This window comes from Quercus robur, chromosome 12 (genome assembly GCF_932294415.1).
Source record: "Quercus robur chromosome 12, dhQueRobu3.1, whole genome shotgun sequence".
Classification (NCBI taxonomy): domain Eukaryota; kingdom Viridiplantae; phylum Streptophyta; class Magnoliopsida; order Fagales; family Fagaceae; genus Quercus; species Quercus robur.
In genome coordinates this window covers 11,532,718-11,551,341 of record NC_065545.1, presented here as the reverse complement: position 1 = coordinate 11,551,341, position 18,624 = coordinate 11,532,718, and the positions used below count along the sequence as shown (strand labels likewise).

Genomic DNA, 18,624 nt, shown 5'->3' with positions numbered 1-18,624 from the left:
ATGATGGTGGGGATCAAAACAGAATGCATTTTTCAAAATATGGACTAAAAGCGGTAAAAATAAAAAAAGTAGGGACCAAAGTGGGAATGTGGTGAAAATGTAGGGATGGAAATAGTATTTCCGCCTTTGTTTTTTTGAGAGAGAGGTGAAGCCACTTAAGCAACCACAACTTAGAAAAAATTGTTGCAATTTAGTAATGTCATTTGGTACAACCACAGTTTTCAAGCTCAACTTTTATTATTTAGTACGCCTAACTCTTACTAATAAGGACAAAGCTTATATACAATAGTTTAGGTGTCGTTCCTTAAGTTCCATTTTTAAGATTCTACCATGTAGCTGTTTAATTAAAAAATACACTTCTATCCCATGCGAAAAAAACTACATGACAAAATCTTATGAGGGGAACTTAAAGAATAGACCTAAGTACTATATCTAAGTCTTACTCATAATATAATATATGATGATATAATATGATATGATCAACAACGTGGCAAAATTTAAAAGAAAGCTAAAGGCATGTTTCCAACTTCAAAAACTTCGTAGTTTCGCCCAAAATCAAAAAACAAAATCCATTATTATATTCTAACACTATTTTGGAAGCAACTCAATTCCCAAATCAACGAGTCAAAAACCCCAAGAAGGAACCCAGGAACCTTTACCTGCTGAAAGGACCCCCAATGAACCCATGGTTGATTCCCTATGTTTGTGGTGGCCAATGTTGCTATCTCCGTTGTGGTCATGTGCATCAACAACTGCCCCAAAAACAATTGTTGGTCCCTCTTTTGCTACCTGAGTTTTCTCTGCTTTGCCCAAGTCTCACTTTTTATTTGTTTTCTTTGCTTTTGGGCGATACGACTCCGTTTTGAATGCTGGCTGCAGTGCCTTTTGCTTTCTTTCAAACTATGTGGATTTGTCGGGCTGACTTGGCGAGGATTAAAAAAAAAAAAAAAACCACGTCAGCACAGCTTAAACTAATAGATAATTTTTAAAATTTTAAGGTGTAAAATTTAAATAACCTCAAACCTTTGGATGTATTTTATAATTTACCCTAAAAATAAATAAATATTTATTTATATTTATAGTTTTGTTGTTAAAAAATTTATTAGAAATATTATTATACCCTATTAACTCAAATGGCTGTTACAAAAAAATTAATATCACATTAACCCCCATTATTTTTATAATTTATTTTTCCATTATATTGTGATTAAATTACTAGGGGAAAGTGTATAATAAATCTCATAGTTATCCTTGGGACATATTATCCCTAGACTTTTTCAATGGGGCATCTGACTTTCAGATATATACCAAAAAATCCACCAAATAAATCCCCCAGAACACCATTAATCTTGTTAGTCGTGGAAATAAAAGAAAACCCCACCCTAAGTACACTTGAGAGATTTTCAAACCCAATTTTCATGAGCAGTTAAGAATTAGTGTGTAAAGTGAGGGCCAAACTGAATTTTTTTTGTGGGTTTCTATGATTTTGCCCTTTTTTTTGCATGATTATCCTTTGAACTTTTTGACCTCTGTTTGACTCAATTAAGTTATCATTGGAAAACTTACAATGTATACTTTAAAAATGTCCACTTTGTGGCTTCAATTTTCAAATTTAGCAAGCTTGATGTTTTAGAAGATGGTATCAAGGGAAATTTTAACAATCCAAACTTATCAAATTGAAACTCATCACAAGATTTTTCCAATGACTCCTTATTTGGGTCAATCCATGATTATAATTTAATTCAATTCAATTACAATCAAGCTTTGGAATACTTTTATCTAAAAACCGATAAGTGTTTGAGCACTTTTTCATTGTTTTTGTGATATCTTGCTTGTTTTAAGTCTAATTTGAGCCTGCAAGTTGTCATTTTAAAGGTAATTTAAGAAATTTCACAGTATGGGTTCAAATTTGTTCCAATTGAAGGTTCATATTTTCGGTCAAATGAAGGTCAAACTCGAGTTGACGATGATCAAACTTTGTCAAACTTTTGAAAAATGCTTGAAAATATTGATTTTGATATGAAATATCGAAATGTAGCAATTAGATGATTTTTTTTTTTTAAATTTTATTATTATTGTTGGTCAACTTAGTCAAAGTTTGGTTAACATAGGACCTTTTGGTCATTTGAACTCTTGATACCTAAAATTAGATGATTTGACAATTGATCAAGGTAAATTAAATTGTTTTTCGCATTTCCTTGATCTCAAGGTCAAAATTTTAATTTTTGCAATTTGTACGCTCAAATTGGGATTTTTGACACACAAAGTAAAATACAATATTGACATTGCCTTCCACAAGAAGATCAAACCAACAACCTTGATATCAACGGAAATGAATGTATGTTATTATTGGAAGATTCAATTGACTATCTTCAAATAATGAGATTTTGACAAGGACCCTAGTATATGTTTTCATAGATACATCTAGAATTTTTTTTTTTTTTTAAAAAGAAACCAAACCAAACCAAATTATCATTTATAATTATAAATAAGCCAAATCGATGTACAAAGCCTCCACAGCAGGGAAGGAGAGTCCTCAATCCAAAAAAATATCAAAAAAAAAAAAAAAATTGTCTAGCATAACGAGTTAAAGTATGATCCACAGAGTTGGCATCACGGCGAATACTAGAGACTAAGAGCCAATGGAGAGTGGCAATAAGTGCCTAGACATCAGCAAGAACATGGCCAAGACACGAGAACACAGAGAACCAGTGGAGAAAGTAGAGTTCATGACTGTAGAATTGTCACCCTCCCTCAATTACCAGAGTCAATGAAGCCCAGCTTCGTAGCAAATTTAACGGCCCTACTGTGGAGTTGGGCTTCATTGACAAACCTTTGCTGTAAGGCTTATCTTTATTTGCCCAGTACTGCTCTTGGTCTTTCCTTGATGTCAGCTATTGCAACCCCACCAAAAACAAAAACAAAAACAAAAAAAAAAACATTTTTAAAAAACTCCAGCAATTCGGTCATCTGAGAGAAGAATTATATCATCGAATAGTTCATTAGTTTCTGGAGGTGTTTGGAGAAGAGAGATGACGGCAGTTCCATTGAGAATACGGACGGATTGCTCGAGTGAATTTACAATCTGAAAAGTTGTTGAGCTGTCCAAGCTAGTGGATATCTCATCCATGAACAATGCCCTTGCTGGTCAAAGAATCAACTCAAAGTACATATTACAATTTATGGATTTCAATTCGAGTAGGCAACAAGAGTGTCCAACTTAAAGTGCTCTATCCTGAGTTCATACGTTTTGTTTTTGTACATATTTAGTATAAGTTTGATATGAGTTTTGATTATCATGATAATTTCTTTTAAAGGAATAAATAATTTGAATAATTTATTTAAATAAGAATTATACAAACATACGTACATATGTATATATTTATTTATTTTACATTAAAATAAATGAATAACTGCTCTAAAGATTATGTTTGTCTATTCATAGTCTTTATGTTTAGAAAGACTTTCACTTAAATTTAATCGTATCAAAGTAGACTAAAATGTTACATTAATGTAGTTCAACAAAAGTATAGCAATAATAAATGTTGTGCTTAAGATTTTAGATATTACGAGTTTGAGATTTTTTTTTATAGATGTTTTCAACCCAAACATGTATTTTCCCATTATATAAGTGCACAAAAATAAATCGAAGTGGACCAAAATGAACCGAAGTGATCTGAATGGACCGAATTGGACCAAATGGAACAAAGTGAACCGAATAGGACTGAAGTAGACAGAATGGACTGAATGGAACTGAAATGGGCCTAATTGGACCAAATTGGATAGACTAGACCGAAGGAGACCTAATAGGAGCAATGTGGACGGAATAGGATGGGCCGAATAGAACCAAAGTAGACAAAGTGGACCGAATAGCCTGAATAGGACTGAACTGGATCAAAGTGCATAGAATGGACAAAATAGGACCAATGTGGATCGAATAAAAGTAAATAGACCCAAAGTAGACAAAATGAAACCGAATAGGACCAAAGTGGACAGAATAGGACTAATATGGACCGAATAGAGTTAATGTGGACTGAATAGACTGAATTAGACCGAAGTGAAAAAAATAGGACCAATGTGGTCCGAATAGGTACAATGTGTGATGAATGGACCGAATTAGACCTAAATGGACTAAATAAGACTGAATGGGAGGAATTTGACCGAATAGAACTTTGGTGGATAGAATGGACTAAATAGGACCAAATTGGACCGAAGATGACAGAATGGACTGAATAAGACTTTTGAATATTTATCATTTTTATTACATTTTTAGAGCTCATATTTTTAATTTCTAATGTCTATTTTAGTATTTTTCTTTGTATTTTAAACTCAAAACTAAAGAGTGTAGCCCAAATATAATAAAATTTCATACTTCTAAACCTAAAAATGAAAGGAAAAAAAAAAAAGAATGTTTGAGCAAAACGTGAAAAGAAAACCTACAAAAATAATCAGTTTAAGGCTCAATTAGTCTAAAATGGATTGAAGGGGAATCGAAATTGACTGAGTGCACCAAAAAGAAATTGTTTAATTTTTAGGGAGAACAAATTATTTTCAAAAAACTTTTGAGAAAAAATTATAACTTATATTACAATACAAAATAATTATTTATTCTTATGCATCACGTGGGTCGGCAACTAGCAATAATAAATTTTAGGATTCATAATACTTATTTTCAAATTATTTACTTATTATTATATATAAGAATATTTAGCCAAAAAAAGAAAAAGAAAAAGAAAAGAACTTACTATAAGAAAAGAACTATCAAACTTGCACATTTTTATTCAATTAAAAAAAGTACATGCATATAGTATCCATGAAATTCTGATAAATTATGATCACAAAATGATGTAAACACATTCATCATCTTCCCTGGAAGTTTAAAACCTTTATTGCTAAGGCAAAGCCGACTCCAAAAAGCAATGTGATTCCTATAATCACAATTGAAACCACTCCTAGGAAGTCAGTTTTAAAACCAAAATAACTCTTCATAAGTTCTTCTACTGTTAGGCCAGTATCAAGCCTGTCTTTGCTGTCTCCAAACTGTGCACAAATCAATCCATACAATGTCCAAGCGAAAGGACATGCCCAATAGAACCATATCCACCAAACAGGCATAAACTGCAAAAACAATAAGCCTTTAGATATCCATATGACATTGCCTTGTAGATGCGTGGAATGGATAGGGTCCACTTATACTTACTAATCGTGTAATTAGGAATCCTGAGAAGAGGTTCCACAATGCATAGAAGAAAACAGAAACTACAGCAGCTATGCTATAGTTTGGAGTGATTGCTACTGTCAACATTCCAAAGAATGTGAAATATAAGAAGGTGAAGTACATGAAGAAGAAATTCAAAAAGAACTTTGAAGCTGTGGTCTCAAATCCAATCATGAAATATACTATCGGTGCATATATGACAGCCTGAATGAAAATGTATGGGATCTCAATCGTAATCTGCAGATGAAACAGTAGAATCTTTAGTTGGAGGAGCTGTTATGATTTATATCTTGCTTAAATAACCAAACTTCATGAAAATATTCCAAATTTTCTCTAGTAAAATATTAACATTTATGATCATCTAATCATAAAGCCAATTGTTATTACCTCAAACTCATTGTTAGATCATTTTTGTTATTCTATTTCCTGTATTCTTGTCGAAGGACCTATTAGATCATGTACTTAGGCATCCTGATGCAATTATATCACACCTCAATAGGGTATGTTAATGTACATCTTTAGGCTTAACAACTGCCATCTCTATCTTTTTTTCTCTCTTTGTACTTACATACATACATACAAATATACTTCAAAACTTTTGAATAATCTTCCACCACAATTAATGCCAAAATCAATAATTTATGGCAATTGCAAAAAAGATTAACAAACCATGTAATAGGTTTGCTCTTGCTAAAATATAAGCATCCTCTACCTGTGCAATGGCATATGGTAAAGCAGAATACATTCCAGCTGCTCTTTCTCGGTAGAAAACTGTTCTCTCAACAGCCACTACTGGCTGCACCAATGCAGCATTCTGAATCCCAATAAATAGAGAAGCAACATACATGGAACCTACTGAATTGAAAATGTCTTGCTGCCTTATCCTGCAGTTCCAAAGAATCTTATCATATTAATAACAAAAAAAGGAAAATGTTAAATCTACAGAATTTAACCTATTTGACTTTCCTCAATTAATTACCTTTTGGGGCCAAGGTCCCAGAACATTGATCCAAATATTAAAGCTATGAAAATCGAGAATAATAGCCTTACTGCATTGTACTGTGGATTTCGCCAATAAGACCAGTGCTGTTTCCATAGGCAAGCCTTACACTGGGTCCAAAATGATTGCGAGAATTGAGTAGCAAAGTGCAGATCTTTTGACATTGGCTGAGGTTTACTGAGTTCTTTGACCATGACTTTGTTTCTCCTGAATTATTGACCTTACGGTGTTAATACACACACAGTCTTAATTATCGATGAGGAAAATTACAAACTAATGAACATTTATTCTTTTTTTCATTTAGTCCATTCTAGAAACCCTCTGACATTATTCTTTGGGAAATTTTACCTTCTTTGTCACATGAATATCCTGAAAGTATTTAAAGAACATAAATTAAATGGATTTTGAATCGATGTGATTAAGGCCCACGAAAGAGAAAGAAGATTATGATCAGCTTTGATAAAAACCACAGGGAATCTTGTTGAAGTTCTTTCTAAGTTTGTTTTGTTTTATTTTTCGGTGTATAGTTTACATGAGATCACCTGTATAGTTCTGAATTATTGTATACATCAGAAAAATTAACACCCAGAACTGCTTCTTGTGCTGCAGTTGTCACTTCCAACATCCATGTGGCTGGGTTAATTCCGTCTCTAATTTTTTTAACTCCCCGGATTCCCTGGAGAAAGGATAAACTCATCTATGTTAGTATGGCTTCAAATAGAGAAAATGTATTTCAAATAATATGTTAATAATTCTTAGCATCTAGTAATTAGCCTCACCTCAAAGTAACTGATCAAATGTGAAGCACGGTGGCCTATTGGGCCGACATATATTTCTTGTCCTCCACTTTTCAAAAGATATAGCTGCAAATGTATACATAAGTGTCTAATTCTTGTATGAAATGTAGAAACCATGACACTATTTTGTTCCTCAACCGTGGAGAGATCAATACCTCATCAAAGGCATCAAATATATCAATACTTGGCTGGTGGATAGTGCACACCACAGTTCTTCCAGTGTCTACTGTGTTCCTCACTGTTCTCATCACTATTGCTGCTGCCCTGGCATCAAGACCTGAGGTTGGCTCATCCATGAATATTATAGATGGGTTCGCAACAAGCTCAGTTGCAATCGTCAGCCTCTTGCGCTGCTCAGTTGAGAGACCATTAACGTTAGGCGATCCAACAATTGATTCCCTTATTGAGTTCAGCTCCACAAGGTCCATGACCTCCTCAACAAACATCTGCAAACCATTACAGTGAACACATTCAACTTGTTAGAAAAGAATTTGAAAATTTTGTCTCCTTTGGCCTCATATTATATGGGTGTTTCAGCATGTGTGAACTACCAAGATGGACTAGCCACAACAAGATAGAAGCTAAATAGGTATGCATTGAAATGTTGAAAACGATGAGTGATGGTCATTCCTATTTCACTAGAACTCTCCAAGTATATTTTCCATTATGGCCCTGTGTGAAATCAGAAAATACAAAACAGAAATGCAAGAACTTGCTTTGAGAGAAAAGTAACTCTATATTTGCTTATCAATCTGTTACAAGTTGTTAAATGAATAATTAGCTACATGCTCTGTATATATACGGGAAAACAGGGGCTAAACATATTGCCCAAAAGAATTAACTAACTGCTTAAGGGTTCAACCAATCAACTAATGACAGGTGGCAAAACTGTAACTAACTCCTACAGTTAATCCTTAAGTGAAACGGTGAGTTTCTCTTTTCCTTTCTTCCTTGTTTGTTTTATATTTACAACCTTTATTCCTACTGTCATTTTGCTCATTATTGTTGCTGCTGTCGTTTAAGTCATCTTCAACACTCCCCCTCAAGTCCAGTGTCTCAAACTCTGTGACTTGAACTGAGCTATTTTCCTTCAGAGGCCTTGGCTGGAATATATCCTTTAAACCAGTTTACTTGAGAGTCTTGTAAATGCTGCCATGCCCAGACCTTTAGTGAAAATGTCAGCAACTTGGGAATTAGTTGTTACATGAAAAATTTTGATCTTACCCTCCAAGATTTTGTCTCTAACCAGATGACAATCAACTTCTATATGTTTTGCTCACTCATGGAAAACGGGGTTAGCAGCTATGTACAGAGCTGCCTGGTTGTCACAAAATAACATAGCAGGTTTGTGATGATTAATCTTCAAGTCCTTCAGTAGCTGCATTACCCAAGTGATTTCGCAGGCTACACTAGCCATAGCCCTGTATTCTGCTTCGGCAGAAGATCTGGACACCACTCCTTGTTTCTTGGACCTCCAGGATATTAAAGAATTCCCTAAATACACTGCATATCCTGTAAGAGACCTACGAGTATCAGGGCATCCAGTCCAATCAGCATCACAGAAGGCTTTAATATGCAACTCTGTGTTGCTAGGGAAGTAAATCCCTTTTCCTGGTGAAGCCTTGATGAACTAAAGTACTCTGTGTGCTGCCAACAAATGTGGCTCTCTAGGCTGTGATACAAATTGACTCAATCTGTGTACAGCATATGTTATGTCCGGCCTTGTCAAAGTTAAGTACAGTAGTCTTCCTATAAGCCTTCTGTATATCCCTGGTTCAGCAAGCAATGTTCCTTCATACTTAGACAAGTTTAAGGTTCTGTTCCATAGGAAACTGGACTGGTTTACACCCTATGAAACTTGTGTCTTGCAATATCTCTAAGGCATATTTTCTCTGTGTTAAAATAATGCCTGCATCAGTTCTAGCTACTTCCAAGCCCAAGAAATACCTTAATGAACCAAGGTCCTTCAAACCAAATTGATCATCAAGAAACTTCTTTAAGGCAGTAACACAAGTAGGATCATTTCCAGTCAACAAGATGTTATCAACATACACCAAAAGAACAGTAAAAGAAGCTTCTTGTGAATGTATGAACATGGAGTAATCTGATTTTGACTACACAAACCCCATCTGCAATATGGTAGTTGAAAACTTTGCAAACCATTGTCTTGAAGCTTGTTTGAGACCATATAAACTTTTGTTCAACTTGCATACTAAACCCTCCCCCTTGCTGTGAAAACCAGGTGGAAGAGACATATAAACATCCTCCACTAAATCACCATGTAAGAAGGCATTGTTTACATCCATTTGATGTAAAACCCACCCTTTCACAGCAGCCAAGGAAAGCACAATCCTAACAGAAACAGACTTAGCAACTGGGGAAAATGTTTCAGAGTAGTCTTGGCCAAGTTTCTGAGTGAAGCCCTTAGCAACCAACCGAGCTTTGTACCTTTCAATAGACCCATCAGGTAAGTATTTGATTCTATAAACCCACTTGCAGCCTATGGCAGTCTTGCCAGGAGGTAAAGGGGCTAAAGACCAAGTATTGTTCACTTCCAAAGCCTCAATCTCTTTGTCCATAGCAGCCCTCCACTCAGAAAATTGGACAACCTGATGAAAGGAAACAGGCTCTGAGGGAGTAGCACTGACTGCTAGGATAAAAGATTTAAATCTTGAACCCAAGTGAGAATAGCTCATGAAATCAGAAAGAGCATAAGGCAGACCAGATTTAGGTTTGGCACTAACAACAGATTTACAAGAATAATCTGATAGGTAAGATGGAGACACATGAGGTCTAGTAGACCTTCTTAAAGGAGGTTGGACAGGCTGAGTAATGGGTGTGATATCTAAATCAAGAGTATTATCATGGTCAGGAATAGGAATTGAAGCATGGGTAGTAGGTTCTAAAGAATTGGATTTAGGAAGAGAAGTATGGGGAGTAGGTTCGGATGCAACAGAATCAGAATGTGAAATAACCAAATCAGAATCTGAAATGGGAATAGAATCTGGAAAAGAATGGGCAGGGGTGGTGGAAGAAAGACAATCAGAAGTACAAGAAGAACTAGAATTGATATGAGGAAACACAAAATCAGTCAAATAAGAATTGGAAGGAGATGAAGTAGAGGCATAAGGAAAATTAGATTCATAAAACACAATGTCTCTAGAAATGTAGACAGAATTGGTAGCAAGATCTAACACTTTGTAGCCTTTTATGCCATGAGGATAGCCCAAAAACACACATTTTCTAGACCTAGGTGCAAATTTGTGTCTGTGAGAAGAGGAGGTAGAGATAAAACACAAACAACCAAAACATCTAAGATGTGTGTAAGAGGGTGGAGAATGAAAAAGCATTTCATTAGGTGTTTTATTACCTAAAGACTTAGAAGGTACCCTATTAATCAAATGAACAGCAGTGAGGATGCAATCACCCCAAAAACATAAAGGTACATGCGATTGAAATTTTAATGCTCTAGCAACATTAAGAATGTGTTGATGCTTCCTCTCAACAATTGCATTTTGTTGAGGAGTATCAACACAAGTTAGTTGATGCAAAATGCTATTAGAGTGAAAAAAATCTTTAAGATAAAATTCAGTCCCATTATCACTTCTAATGGTTTTAATGGATCTGTTGAATTGAGTTTTAACCATATTAGCAAAATTTGGAATAACAAACTGAGTGTCAGATTTAAGCTTGAGTAAATATACCCAAGTACACCTAGAAAAGTCATCCACAATGGTTAAAAAATACTTGCAACCTTCAATAGTACAAGTGGCAAAAGGACCCCAAAGATCATAATGAATCAAATCAAAAGGAGCAGAAGAAATATGAGTACTTATAGGAAAGGGAAGCCTCTTTTGTTTTGAAAAATGACAAACATCACAACATGTAGTTTTATTAGAAACATCAATGTTTACAACACCCTTTAACAATTGAAGTTTTGAAAATGAAGGATGTCCTAATCTATTGTGCCACAATTCTGTGCTTGAAAAGGAATTGGTACTAATAGCAATGAGAGCAGTAGACCTTTGTTGATGTGAAGAATCCAACAGATACAAGCCATTGCTCTCTCTACCTTGACCAATCATGCTCCATTGAGCAAGGTCCTGAATGAAGCAACAATTACCAAAGAAAATGAGACAACAAAACAAGGTTTTGGTAAGTTTGCTAACTGAAATTAGATTAAAACCAAAAGATGGAACACACAACACATCTTTTAAAACAAGAGTAGATGAAATATGCACAGTGCCCACATGTGTGACTAAGGCTTGATCCCCATTTGGCAAATAGACATAAGTGTTAACAATGGAAGTGATAGTAGTGAATTGAGACACTGAATGGACCATATGATCAGTGGCACCGGTGTCTATAATCCAAGAATCAAATTTGAACATAGTTCTATCAACTACTTGAGTAGAAAAAACAGAATGAGAAAAATTAGGAGGGATCCAAAAGGAATTACCTGAGAAATTAGAGGAAATAGAAGCTGAGTTGAAAGAAGAAGGGAATGATGATGATGATGTCTGTGGTAAGACTGAAATGGCATTGGGTGTCATGACAGAAGCAACATGATTGGTTTGAGTGCCAAAACCTGAACCTAAACCTGGATACCCCTTGAGAAAAGAGAGCAATTGTTCACATTGAGCTGGATAAATGGGACATTGAGGCTGCTAGGAGGAAGCATTTTGCTGCAGAAAAGCACCACTAACAGTATTGCCAGATGCAGCATGTGCAATGCCAAATGGTGTATTTCCAACACCATTCTGGAAACCAGTCTGAGCACCAAAAGGAGTATTGACCAAATTCTGAATCATACCATCAGATTGGACTCCTTGAGTGGGCAAAACATTGGATTGAACATTAGGAAAACCAATGTTATTGACATCAAACCCAAAAGGACCTGAAACTTGATTGACCATTGACCTATTGCCTCCTTTAGACTTATAACCAGGAGGATATCCGTGGAGCTTATAGCACTTATCAGCTATGTGTCCAGTAAAACCACAATAGGTACAAACTGGTCTATCTTTCTTTCCTTTTCCACCACCTTTATTCTGACCTTGAGCACCTTGAAATGGCCTATTGTTATTTTCATACATCGCCACAGCATCCACTTGTTGAACTACATTAACAGTATTTCCTATATTCCTCATTTTCTCTTCTTGCAAAACTAAAGAGCACACTTTGCTAAGAGTGGGAAAAGGTTCAATAAGCAAGATTTGTCCAATCAAGTTGCCATAGCTATCATTTAACCCCATTAAAAAACGAAAAACATGTTCTTTGTGTTGTGCATCTAACTGAGATGACTTAGAACCACAAACACAAGCACAAGTGCAAACAGTAAAAGGTTGATTATTCACAAACTCATCCCACAAGGTCTTGAATTTAGTAAAATAGGAACTCACCGAGAGTGATCCTTGAACCAAATGCGAAATATCCTTCTCCAACTCAAACAATCTAGGCGTATTATCTTGAGACAGCCTGTTCTTGAGATCAATCCACAAATCCTTCGCAAAGTTGATGTACATAACACTTGCCTTGAGGTCAGGACTGAGAGAGTTGGTCAGCCATGAAAGAATCGTAGTGATGCACCTGTTCCAAGAGTTGAACAGAGGTGAAGTTGGATTTGGTTCTGAAATTGAACCATTAACAAATCCAAACTTATTTCTGGAACTTAAGGCTAGAAACACAGATCTTGCCCAAGTCATGTAGTTCTCAGGACTAGTAAGAGGCTGAGAAGTGAGAATCAAACCAGGATTTTCATTCGCTGGTAAGAAGTACAGATTATTAGCAGATTCATCTACCATGGCAGCACTGCCAGTTGATGTAGATGAAGAAGAAGGTGAGCTTGAGGAATCTAAAGCCATCAGTGATTAAGAGATCAAGTTTGGAAAGAAAAATTTTGTTTGGTTGGTGAGAAAATGAAAGAAAATTGCTCTGATACCATGTGAAATCAGAAAATACAAAACAGAAATGCAAGAACTTTCTTTGAGAGAAAAGTAACTCTATATTTGCTTATCAATCTGTTACAAGTTGTTAAATGAATAATTAGCTACATGCTTTGTATATATACGAGAAAACAGGGGCTAAACATATTGCCCAAAAGAATTAACTAACTGCTTAAGAGTTCAACCAATCAACTAATGACAGGTGGCAAAACTGTAACTAACTCCTACAGCTAATCCTTAAGTGAAACGGTGAGTTTCTCTTTTCCTTTCTTCCTTGTCGTTTTATATTTACAACCTTTACTCCTACTGTCGTTTTGCTCATTATTGTTGCTGTTGTCGTTTAAGTCATCTTCAACACCCTGTTTACTTGGATATTCTTGGATGAGTAAAGCCCCAATGTCTTGTGAATTAAGAGAGTTCTCATTTTAGCTAAAAGTGTAAAGTATAATGCTCTCATAAATTGGGAAAAAGCACCCACACCCAATTTGCCTTATGGAACCTCCCTCCATTTAACAAAATATATACCATATGGATTGTAAAAGGACTGTACTTTTATATAGGTAGACAACGTGTACTATACAAGTAATAGGCTTGTAGTACAAGCAAGTTGTAAATGGACTCTAAAATGGATTTTAAATACATTACCTTTTTGGTTGTGATATCAACTTCAGGAGCTAGACGAAGCCATGCAGAGTAAAACAGTGACTCGTACACTGTAATGTGAGGAGAGTGGATGTCATTTTGCTCACAGTAACCTGCTATGCGAGCAAAAGTTTCCTGCTTCTTTGGGTATCCAGATATCATGATGCTTCCTTCGATGTACCCACCAGTTTTCCTCCCAGCCAAAACATCCATTAGAGTTGACTTCCCAGCGCCACTAACACCCATTAGAGCTGTGAGGACTCCTGGCCTGAAAGCACCACTCAAACCCTTGAGAAGTGTTAGACGATTTTGTGTCACACCTTCAGATTTCATTTCCTGCAAGCATAGCAATACACCCAGGATGAATAGAATTTAAGCTGGTACCATTAGAGTTTTAAGAATTTAAAAGCTACTAAATGTAGTAAATTAAGCCGTGATTGTTGGATGTAGTAGAAGAATGATGAAGTTGCTTACCTGAGGCATGTCCACTGCATAGCTAATGTCATCAAAGGTGATAGAAAGCGGTTCGAATGGAAGAACCATTCCTTTTTTCTTGTTCTGATTAAATAAATTCCTTCCGCTTCTTGCTGCTAATGATGATTCTGATGATACACTTCTTTGAATGTCAGCTCCTCTTTCTAACCTACCAGATGAGGTCTTTTCATTGTGTGATAGTTCAATGTCCTTTTCTTTTCTGTCCCAATGTTTTTCAACTGGGTTTTCTTTTCCGTCACTATGTTTTTCAACTAGCGTTTCCTCTGATAGGACTGCCTGAGGCTTTCCAAAAGCTATAACAGAACATTTTTTTGTCAAAACTTCAAGCCAAAGATGCATTAATACGAAGATGAACACGAGGGGAACTTACGGTTGAGATAAGTTAGAGCCAATATGAAAAGAAAATTGAATAGAAAAACAAATCCAATTGAAGCTCCTACTCCAATCCAAAACCAATATTCTTCTCGGAATAGTCCATGAGACTTCAAGACCACAAGTCCAAGTGGTTCTGTGGTATTAGGAAGAGCCTATAACAAATATATATATCCTCACTAATTAGTTGATATCGTTTAAAGGTCAACCCAATTTCTTTTCTCATTTTCCAAACTTGAGAAAGTGATACTTACACGCTTCCAACTCTTCCCTAAGAATTCATTCACTGCTATGGCATTCTGGCCATACATCACAGGTGAGACCCAGTAACCCCATTCCCACCATTTTTTAATTTCATCTGTGGCAAAAAGAATACAAATATAAATTACATGGCAATGAGGAAGCTTGAGAAACTAAAGTGACTTATATTAAGTTCATGTAATTTAAAAATTACTTTTTGACAGAACAAATCCACCCAGAACAATAAGTAGAAGCAACCCAAAAGATCCAAACGTGTTTGCGATAATCATATTCCTTCCTAGTGCTGCGATAAATCGAAAAAGTCCAGAAGCCATTTGGGTGACGCAAAAAAGTAGAAGGAATTGTTTGAGGAACCTGCCATAGGGTCCTTCATTATATTTTGGAATCCAAAATGTAAAGAGCAAACTTGAAAAAAAAAAAAAAAGTTTATTACCTACCGTGTGAAGTCTTCTTCAAAGCCTACAACATAATAAGTCATCGACACCCAAATGGCTGCTTCTACAATTGTGATTGGAATCTTGAGGATCCATATGGGTAGTGCATATGACCATGGTGGAAAAAAGAGAAGGTCCCTATGCTTGTAAAAGACAGGAAGTTTCATGATGGTCAGGGCAAGCTCTGCGAATCCGTTAAACATTATTGTGGCCATTGTAAAGAACAGGGCACCCATAACAATTTGAGCACCCATTGTAGTATGCCGATGCTTCTTAGTTTTTACATATAGTGAAATCATCAACAGAGCCATTAAAAAAACCTCAAAAAAAAAAAAAAAAAAAAAAAAACTTATTAAACCTTGCAACACACATATCTGTACCGTAGTATGTCTATTATATTCTTATCCTGCTACTTACCTGAACCATTTTGAAAATATAGTAGGCTGAGCCTCTCTGCATCAGCAATAACTCTCTTGATATGCAAGCTTTTAGCAGTTCCTTCTTCCCAACACCGTACTTCGTGGTTGTCAAAGCAGCAGGGTGATTCTTAGCCTCGTCAAATGGAATGGCAAGCTCGTCACCTAGTTTCTGACCAATGTGAAATGACTTAAATGCATCAGCAAATTCCTTGACAGTAACGTAAGCATAAGGTATGTCTTTATTAGCCCAATACTGTTCTTGATCATTCCTTGATGTCACCTATAAAATAGCAGAAGATTGAAATTTAGTGCAGTGAAATATAAATTACAGAAACATATATGATGAGAAAGCAGATGAGTTGAGAGGTAGTAGTACTTCTTGTAAGAAGTCTGCTTCTCCTTTTCTCTCTGGACATTTGAAGCCCATAGATTCAAAAAACTCCAGTGCATTTTCACGGGGACCTTGATACACCACTTGCCCTTCTGATAGGAGAATTATGTCCTCAAATAGTTCATACGTTTCTGGTGCTGGCTGGAGGAGAGAGATCACGGCTGTCCCTTCAAGAATGTGAATTGCCTGTCTGATTGAATTCACAATCTGAAAAGTTGTCGAGCTGTCTAAGCCAGTTGATATCTCATCCATGAAAAGCGCCCTTGCTGGTCCAACCAGCATCTCCCCTATATCATATTTTATTGGACTTAACCAAAACTCACCGATGCACTTAAGTCACAAATTTGAATTTGGTGCACAATCATATATTACTGCTAAGAACTCTTTGAAGTTTCAGAAATTAATTTAGTGAACAAGCTTTTAGTTGTATCTATCTTTGTATGAAGAAATATGTATCTGCATGTGCATGGTATTCCAATGTGCTCTTACCTACTGTCACTCGCTTTCTTTGTCCACCAGAGATACCTCTGCGCATTTCATCCCCTACCATAATGTCAGCACAGATTTCCAATCCCAAAATCTGCAAAGTTAAAAGAGCACAACTGAGAAAGAACATAGATTGACAAGATCTTTTTCAGTGCAATAATGAAAACATTTTCTATAACTTGGGTCGGAGTTTATACTTTGATTACATAATCAGTCAGAACATTTGCTTTCTGCCCTTCCAGTGAAAGAGACTGTAGTATTGAAAAAACAAGGAATAATAACAAGTGTTAGCAGATTTGTGGGGGTTATTATATTGTTTAACATTAAAAATAATAATAAAATCAGTGCGTGTGTTATACAGTGAATACTAAATAGTGGGCTAGTGGCACATTTGAAAGAGAAAAAGAAAATTCACATGCAGTTCTTTCAATACAATTTTTTTTTTTTTTCCATCAATGTAAAACTAGGTCTCTGTGAATCTACTTTTCTGACCTTCAAAAAAATATCAATATCAGAATCTGGCTTAATGTTTGCCTCCTTTTCTCTTCTGGACAACTCTGCCAACATTTCTGCAAATTCATCCCATAAATATCAATGGATTCAAACTTGCTACAGACTAAACAGCAATATATATATATATATATATATATAATTGTTGGAAGTTTTGACTGACCATAACGAGGCCCAACCCCTTGACATCTAGCCGAGAAGGCCAATGTTTCTCTCACAGTCATTTCTCCTATATGTTCATCATGTTGACTTATATAAGCTGATGTCCTTTGTGGGATAAAATCATCCATTCCATGGCCATTATATGTAACTCTCCCTGAAAGCTGAAAGTTTTTTTTTAAGACTCAAATTAGATTATAATGCAACAAAATGTAGGAAAGCATAGTCAACAAATGAACTGTATTAAAGTTCATTACTTTGACATCAGAACTAAGTCTTCCAGCCATAGCCAATAGCAATGTGGTCTTCCCTGAGCCTGGGGGGCCTAAAAGAAGTGTCGTCCTGTAAAATTGATCATCAATTAGATATCAATCATATGACACAGCCTATAATGAATGTTTTAAAGAGAATATATACAATTTTTTACCTGCCAGGCTTGATTATTCCACTGACATCATGAAGAATTGAAAATGGTTTCTTTTTGCCTTTAATTATATGACAAGAATTCAACAACCCCTAGATAGAAAAGAGAAAAAGTACAAGATGAGTTCTCCAAAAGAGTACTGGTTCTGAGTCCTGGGTTGGAGAAGAATACCTCAAAGAAATTTATAGTGAAGTGGTATAGTGTAGGTAAAGCTCTGCTTCCAATATAAGCTTCGGTATCTACATTTAGTCTTTCCATCCGGACTTCAATTTTTGGAAATTCAATCCCAACTCTAGATACAAAGAAGGACCCAGATCAGTTTTAAAGCCAATCTTGTCATTCATAATCATAGATGTGTGTAAATTTGTAATAAACATTAATTCCTCACGAGCTTGTAGACGTACTGAACAAAGCGGTCCTTGAGCTTCATCAAGAACTTCTCATTATCTTCGTCCTGGTTCAAAAGCTTGCCCAACAAGTTCTTTAATTGTTGCTCATCAAGACTTCGAATATCAACTTCTTTTGCTTCTCCATTTTCTGCAGTTAATATACCTCTTCTAAGACGATGCCCTGTCGGCAGTCTCTGTATAGCAGCCCATTTCAGAGATTTTTCGCCTACTTCCTCTCGAGAAGAACTCGAAAACACTTCCATTGCTCTGTTTCCTCTACAGAGGAGAGCCCACTGAATCAGAGGAACAAAAATTATTCTCTACCAAAGTTTTCAGGTAAAATTCATCAACTTACGTTAAGTATCAAAGTTTAGCTTCTCTTTTGTTTTATTGTCTGTTAACTGTTTACATTCCTCGTATGTACAGTGTTGTAGATTACTAGCTTCACTTATATATCCATTATGAATGGAATCGAATTACTCTACATTTAAAAAGAATAAATATCAAAAAATTATAAGGTAATTATTCTCAAAATAAAATATGATTTTAAAACTAATCATATTAAATTGCCTTGTTAAAATGTTTATGATGTATATATATTCTTAATCTACTTGAAAAAATAAAATCTATTTATATAAATGGTTATAATAAATTTTTAAAAAATATGTTAGTATATTCTTCA

The 18,624-nt window shown here is 35.5% G+C and overlaps 1 protein-coding gene across 11 annotated transcripts; it reads right to left on the bottom strand.

Moving 5' to 3' along the window:
• Window positions 1–4,797: 4,797 nt before the first annotated feature.
• Window positions 4,798–18,208, bottom strand: LOC126709509 (pleiotropic drug resistance protein 1-like). Of its 11 annotated transcripts, none has more exons than XM_050409781.1 (24): window positions 17,958–18,208; window positions 17,725–17,845; window positions 17,557–17,645; window positions 17,387–17,471; window positions 17,134–17,293; window positions 16,953–17,029; window positions 16,658–16,711; window positions 16,464–16,554; window positions 15,960–16,261; window positions 15,582–15,863; window positions 15,168–15,484; window positions 14,924–15,084; window positions 14,724–14,827; window positions 14,468–14,624; window positions 14,250–14,390; window positions 14,077–14,189; window positions 13,606–13,938; window positions 7,171–7,461; window positions 6,998–7,081; window positions 6,761–6,894; window positions 6,198–6,425; window positions 5,931–6,102; window positions 5,201–5,455; window positions 4,798–5,118 (listed from the first exon to the last, which is right to left on the bottom strand). In XM_050409781.1, the coding sequence occupies exons 1-24, from the start codon at window positions 18,203–18,205 to the stop codon at window positions 4,861–4,863; spliced, it is 4,257 nt and encodes a 1,418-aa protein (XP_050265738.1). In that variant the 5' UTR covers window positions 18,206–18,208; the 3' UTR covers window positions 4,798–4,860. The 11 variants fall into 11 exon arrangements, with proteins under 11 accessions (XP_050265738.1, XP_050265728.1, XP_050265730.1 ...); XM_050409771.1 differs by having other exon boundaries at window positions 14,077–14,259; window positions 14,317–14,390; window positions 17,958–18,205; XM_050409773.1 differs by having other exon boundaries at window positions 14,077–14,240; window positions 14,337–14,390; window positions 17,958–18,205.
• Window positions 18,209–18,624: the final 416 nt, after the last annotated feature.